This window comes from Melitaea cinxia, chromosome 18, assembly GCF_905220565.1.
Source record: "Melitaea cinxia chromosome 18, ilMelCinx1.1, whole genome shotgun sequence".
In the NCBI taxonomy this organism is placed as follows: domain Eukaryota; kingdom Metazoa; phylum Arthropoda; class Insecta; order Lepidoptera; family Nymphalidae; genus Melitaea; species Melitaea cinxia.
The window spans coordinates 7786397-7793795 of record NC_059411.1 but is presented as its reverse complement, the minus strand read 5'-3'; the positions used below and the strand labels follow the sequence as shown (position 1 = coordinate 7793795).

At 28.0% G+C, this 7399-nt stretch overlaps 1 protein-coding gene across 1 annotated transcript; it reads left to right on the top strand.

The window, feature by feature from the left end:
* The first annotated feature begins 3306 nt into the window (after positions 1-3306).
* Positions 3307-5928, top strand: LOC123662325 (39S ribosomal protein L11, mitochondrial). The gene is made up of 4 exons (XM_045597181.1): positions 3307-3553; positions 3631-3820; positions 4649-4815; positions 5493-5928. Exons 1-4 carry the CDS (start codon positions 3419-3421, stop codon positions 5589-5591), a joined length of 591 nt encoding a protein of 196 aa, XP_045453137.1. The 5' UTR covers positions 3307-3418; the 3' UTR covers positions 5592-5928.
* The last annotated feature ends 1471 nt before the right edge of the window (positions 5929-7399 follow it).

Here is a 7399-nt window from a genome sequence, read left to right as displayed (position 1 = left end):
GTATTGTGACATAATTATAATAGTTAGACATATGCTGTCGCGACACTTTTTAACCGACTTCCAAAAAGGGAGGAGGTTCTCAATTCAACTGTATTTTTTTATGTATGTTACTTCAGAACTTTTGACTGGGTGGACCGATTTTGATGATTTTTAATTTAATAGAAAGCTGATGTTCATCATGTGGTTGCGTTCAAATTTTATCGAGATCTGATAACAACTTTTTGAGTAACCTTTGATAACGCTTATATATTACGTATATTGTATTACTTGTCGATGTAATTGAAGTCAGTTTTTTTTTTTCATTTGCGAGCAAATACAATTATTGTAGATAATGATGTGTTGTACAAAGTCTTACTACATTATATATTTCTATTATCATTAGTTTTTGCAGCGCACGCAATGTAAGGAATTTTTTAGGTTATTTTTTTATTCCTTGGGTTACATTATTGGAGTTTTAGTAAGGATCTCTAAACATTTTTGAATATCATATCAAAAATTGACCGCTCCAGCGGGATTCGAACCCGCGTCTCCGACTGACCGTGTCGGCGCTCTAGCCAATTAAGCTATGGAACGATGTACCCGCCAGAGCGAAATTCTTGATATGATGATTTTTATTTTCGGTTTAAGCGAACCGTGGCGCCGTCTATAGTGAGTTCTTTACAGAGACCCGTAACTATTCAAAGTTTCATATTACAATGAAAATCTTTCACAGGAGACGACACCATGCTATTTTTAATATGTACGATTTGTTTTTTTTTTTTGTGTACCCACACATTAGGAATTCTAAACATTTTTGATATGATATTCAAAAATGTTTAGAATTCCTAATGTGTGGGTACACAAAAATAAAATCGTACATATTAAAGGATCCCTAATATTTTTGAAAATATTGTATAACCTATATCACTCAAGGATAGTGTAGCTTCTCAACGGTGAAATAATTTTTTGAATCGGTCCAGTAGTGTCGGAGCCTATTCAATGCTAACAAACAAAAAATCAAATCTTTACTCTTTATAATCGTTTATTTTACATGAAGATGTTTGATTTGTAGTATATAATAAATTAAGTCAATTTTTATAGTAACATCTTACCCTTGTATCACTTTAAAAACCTTATTTCCCTTACCCAGTACTTGAATTTATCGATAATGCATATCGACAGTTGTTACAACCACAGCTGTAAGCAACTTGTCAGTATAGTTGTGGCATGTCATTATACTGTAATGACACAGAATGTATTTATGTGTGTATGAAAAATGTAAGTGTGATTTTAATTTAGTATGTGTGAGTTTCGTAGTGACAGAGGATTATTTTTGTGTGGGAATTAAATAAACTGTTCATGTGTGTGATTTCCCCAAAAAAATGACAGACAATTTTGTATCGGTAACAAACGCAATGGCTAGTCCCCTCCGTGTTGCTCTATGATTTTATGTATCCAACAGGATTGTTGTGAATATTCACACCCACTTCCGAAAATACGAAACATTCTTATTGACTTAGATACCTTAAATCTCATTCGCATTTGTAAAAATTAATATAGTTTTTATGTGGGTGCACATTTGAAACCAATTATAATTGAATCGGTGATTGTTAAAACCCCACAAGTAACACTTTTTTTGAAATTAATTTTTTTTCATTTTTGTATCCCTTGTCTATGGTCAAATTTAGAATGAGTATTTTAACAACACAACTGCAGTCAAATCAGTACAAAAAAACGATCGTCAAAATGCCGTTGATTGTTAAAACAACATAACTTTTTCAAATATGTTGTTTTGACAGTCGTTGGCAATACCGTCACTTCGCGCGCACAAATTAAAAAAAAGTTGATAGTATCAATGAATAATTGAGGCAAATCATGAAAATTATTATTAGTAGCTCTCCATCAAAATTTCTTGTCCATCTTGTACAACCAAGTGACATAATCAACTTTAAAATATGGTGGATACATGGTTTAAAAAATCTTGTTTGTCAGAATGTTCATATGGGAGAAATGTGCCCAAAACTCAAAAGATAAATTTTTTGATCTCAAAGTATTCTCATTTCATCCATACAGCAGATAATCCTGGAAATATTAAAGCATTGGAATATATTGTCAATACAATGAATGCTTTAAACTTCCATTTGAGAATGTCCAAAAAAAGTTGTTTGCCTGAACAGCTCACCCTTCCCATCAACCTTGCTTATTCAACAAAAAAGCCAATGAACTTTAAAAAAATTGGGGACGTAAGAAAATTAATACCCTATGTTCCTATAAAGTACAAAGAATTTTATGAAGATCTCCTATAATGGCCCACTACTAATTTAGAATGTACAAATGACATGGAAAGTGATTGCGAGTAACTGTTAGTGTGTTTATGTGCAAAATTTAAAGGTATTTCAATAAAATTAATAAGTAATCTGCTGTGTTTCATTAACTTTTCTTGCTTTAACTGCCTTGATTTATTTCAGTTGTGTGTTAAAACAAAACATGTAACACGTTGATTGTAAAAACAACACAAGTGAAAAAAAAATGTTTAAAATTAGTATACTAAACAAATTTAAAAATTTAAAAAAAGTAAGCTATGGCTAGGTATATAAAAGAACTATAACATATAGCAATTATCAATATTTATATACAGTATATTATATTTAAATAAATAGATTTTAGTCTCTCCTGAAAAATTTACTCAAAGTTACTTGTGGGGTTTTAACAATTGCTAAATCAATTATGATTAAATGAAATCCATATGCACATTCAAGGTACATATCGGTACCAAGATCCTATATTTTTTTGTTTTGTTTTAGACTTGGTACCATTTACTATTTATTAGTAAGTTGTTTGCATGTATATTTTTGCATAAAAAGCTTTTACATTTAAAATGCTTGTATGAATGACTGAAAATCGTCTTCATTCTTTTTTCAAAAAATAATTTAATATAACAGTTTAATTTTTTCTTTTTTATTTATTTACGCAGGTAAATCAAATTGTTAGCGGACACTTTTTCAGCTGAATCCTCATATAAGATGGTGCTTCTTTCTTCTACACTCCATACTTATAAAGTTACTAGCTGACCCGGCGAACTTCGTATCGCCTAACAGTCGATTCTTTAATTTTATTAACTTTTTTTTTTTAGAATTTTTCTCTCCGTAAGAACCATCCTCGTACTTCAAGGAATATTTAAAAAAAAAGAATTAGCGAAATCGGTCCAACCGTTCTTGAGTTTTGCGCTTAGCAACACATTCAGCGACACATTTTTATATTATAGATAAGTATAACTAAGATACAAAAATTGCCTAGAAAGCCTAGAATTCAAACCACGTCGCAGCTGACTTTTGACATTTGACTCAAATTTTAAAATTCCTATTGTCAAATATAGAGGTTATCAGGTTATGTTATGCCAATAAATTTCTATCCAAAAATTATATTTTAAAATTACAAAATGTCTAAATCAGTTTCTCGTTTGAAATCTATGAAGAAAGTAGCTGATAAAATCGATCATTCTTCTAAACTAAGAACCGATATTCCTGCTGGTATGGCGGCAGCGGGTCCTCCTCTGGGACCTATGCTTGGACAGGTACAAAATAAAAATATTTCATGGTTTTGCTATATTGTTATTTAAAAATAAATAGTTTAATTAATATTATCTTCTAGCGTAATATAAATATAGCGGCCTTCTGTAAAGATTTCAACGAACGTACTGCAAATATAAAACCAGGAATACCATTGCCAACTCGAGTCAAAGTGAACGCTGACAGATCTTATCAGCTCGTTATTCATCAGCCTCCAAGCACATATTTCCTTAAACAGGCTGCTGGTGTTAGCCGTGGTGCAATGGAACCAAGTAATTTTTTTATATTATAAATTTAGACATGTTTTATGCACATAAACAGTGATTTCTTCATATTTTAGGCAACTTAATGTACATATAATTTTAGGTAATAAGTTAGTGATAAATAAACAAGACACAATAATATAAACATATTTTTAAAATACGTAATTCTTTAAAAAATATAAGAAAATTATGCTAAAATTTTTGTATGTCGACACCTGATATGAAGGACATTGTATCTTGATTTTATTAAGTTTTCAGGAGAGCGTTTTACAATTTTTCTGCATTGAAAAATGGGCCAAGTGATATTAAATAAAGCTGCATTTGTAATGAAGTAAATTGTTCTATTATTAATTTTTGCGTTCTGTAGTATGATCTTGACTACATTGTGATACATCAAACGAAGAGCTGTTTTTGTTCAAGTTCCAATGGCATAATTTATACAAAATACGATTGTTTTAGTTTAAAAACTGTATAAACAGTTCCAATAATGTAGTATATCAACTTAATGTATATTTACCAGCTGCTGTGAAGTTGAAATTTAAGTTAAAAAAAAAATGGTATTTGTTATTACAATGTGTTAAAAGAAGACCAATATTATTAAATTACATTTTTTATATGCAGAAATCTGGATTATCTTGAATAACAATGAAATTTGTTTCATTTAAAAATTGTTCTAGTGGTCGTATAAATAGTTAGAAAACATTGTTTCATTAGGTGTCGATATGTAATTATGCCTAACTCAGTATATGTTTATATTTATTTTTTAGTTCTAAAGAAATAAATGCCTTTTACATTTACTATTATAATAAGTTATTTAATTGCTATTTCTTTTTTCAGTTCGAGAAATTTGTGGTAAAATAACATTGAAACATTTGTATGAAATAGCTAAAATAAAGTCTCAAGATCCACCACTTGAATGGAAATCACTAAAAGAAATATGTACAATGCTAATTGCTACAGCAAGAACTTGTGGTATTGAAGTAGTGAAAGAACTTGATCCTAAGGTAAATATTATTGGAATATTTTAGGGACAGTGCATCAATAAATAAACTCCGGTATTTATCACTGTTATCTAACACATTTCTGCACTATATAATATATTTACATATTTTAAGTTATAGTGTAGTGCATAAATGTATATATGACATAAAAATGCTTTCTAGAAAACTTTTTAATCTTAATGATAATTATGACCCTAAATTAATACAATTAACATTAAATAATTTATTTTAAACAAGCAGATGTAAAGTAATATCTATATATTTTTCAATTTGCAGATATTAAATTTTAAAATCTGCTTAAAATCTAAGTTGTTTCTAGGCATTTTATAATTATTTTTTGTTAAAGTTTGGTTTTTTTAACTTTCTTAAGTAAATAATTACATTGTTTTTTATTTAGCTCTATGATCACATATTATCCATTTGTTGTTTTGTTTTTCATTTATAACGAAATACGCCTGATATAAAAAAGATGATATTATAATGTTGATTGTTATTGTGTTACCTAAATAGATAAATACATAGTTATGCCCAAAATTATTTTCTTAACTCAATGGTTGCAAACTTAGCTTTTAATGTGTTAAAAAAATTTATATAATATTGATTCAATATTATGCAATAGAAAATGTGTCAAGAACAAATTTACATTCATCAATAGTTTTTTTCCTTCGTTTTTTTTCCAGGAATATGGTGAATTTCTACAACAGAGAAAGGTTGTGGTAGAAGAGCAAAAGAAACTATTGCAAGAAAAGAGAGAAGCTAAGATGTTAAGAACTGCTTAGTAGTATATTTTATATGTAAATAATAAATTAGATTTATAGAAAAATAATAAATAGAAAATATAATACATAATATAATTACAATGTTTAAGTTTTTTCACAAATTGAACTAAAACTTTGGTTTTAAGTAGGAAAATGTAAGGACAAAGAAATGAATAAAACAAATATTTCAAAAATGTATTAAACATGAAAACAAATTAGGTAAGTACTATAATTGAAGTTTTTATATATACAATTATTTATACTGAATATCTACAATACTATGGACATCAGTCTATAAATTTTATATTTAAAAAACTAGTCACAACATTCAATAAACAATTTGGAAAGTAACAAACTACATTTGTAGCACCTAACTTAATCTATGATACACTTCCTCAGATCTAACTACTAATAAAAGAATTGGTACGGTATGTACGAGTTTGAATAAATGAAACGAGAAAAATCTACTTCAATTTACATAAACAAATAATATTATGCAGGAAGTTGAAAACATAATCAATTAAATATGCATTATCTTGGAAACATTATTAATTGAAAACACATGAAAAGCCGACTTTTGAATAATTACAATCATCAAAATCAGCTCTTAAAAAAAAAGTTACGAGGTAACATAAATAAATACTCTCAAATTGAGAACCTTCTTTTTTGAAGTAGGTTAAAAATATTGCAAGAGGGCATATACATATGTATGTAATTTTAATGCCACATCATATGTCAATTCTAACATTGAACACATAAAACAGCCATTAAGATATAGAAAGGTCAAACACTACATGAAATGTAGTTATGAAGTTAAATCAATGGACAGTAGAAAAATAACTATTATCAAGTATAAAAATAATTTACCTATTAATATTTAATTTCCTTTTAATCTTACATTATATTCATAAGAAAGTTCATAAAAATAATTTTATTCTTAATGTCCACAAGTCACAATGAATTCTTTCAAAATACATTTTCATAAGTTTTTGTAATTTTTAAATTTATTTCTTACATTCATTTATGTAATGTAATTACATGATTGACTTATATTTTCAAAGTTTATAAGTTTGTGTACGTACAACTGAGTTTAATATTAGTTATCAATAAGCCGCAATAGCAAGTAAAAGTATTGTTATTTTGATAGTTAAAAAAAATGTGATTCTTAAAGCTGAATTTAAGATTCTTATAGTTACTTGAGGAGGAACAAAATACCATCAGAAGCCTTCGATTACTTTACATACTACGCAACATACAAGTATACTTTGTTATATAATTGTTATTGTGCATTCACACAGATAAAAATGCAATTAAGCAAAATATGCTATTTCACCAACATTTTTTTGTATAGATATGCATTTTTATTTCTGAAATTAGAATGCCTCAATTGTAATAAAATTTGTTTACATGCAATACTAATCTACTTTGTACTGTAAATTATATTCGTACTTTAAACTGGAAGAAACCCAGTCATAAGTATAGTTCTTAAAAAGATTTACAAAAAAGCCGGCGAAAGCTGTGTCCTACGGTAGTTTTTTTTCTTGTGTAATGTAATATGTGTACGGTGTGTACGGTAATTTTTTTTTCTATTGCAGTTAGGTCAAAACCTGTATTCATATTTTACAAAGTGGTTTCTTCAATTTGTAATCAATTCTAGTTAACTAATTTGGATATATAATACAGTTTCAAATTGTCTTTTGCACTAATTAATACATATACTTTAGGAGGTATCACAATCAATTAAAGTAATGTGCAATCAAGAAAATCATTTAAAGCTAAGAAAAGGCAGCCTCCCTGGCCTCATCTATATTATGATTTGCACCCATGCG

Excerpts from the sequence above, each read along its gene's own strand:
- LOC123662325 (XM_045597181.1), top strand. The coding sequence starts at position 3,419 with ATGTCTAAATCAGTTTCTCGTTTGAAATCTATGAAGAAAGTAGCTGAT. Across the intron at positions 3,821-4,648 it reads CCGTGGTGCAATGGAACCAA|TTCGAGAAATTTGTGGTAAA; the intron begins GTAATTTTTTTA and ends TTCTTTTTTCAG. Across the intron at positions 4,816-5,492 it reads TGAAAGAACTTGATCCTAAG|GAATATGGTGAATTTCTACA; the intron begins GTAAATATTATT and ends TTTTTTTTCCAG.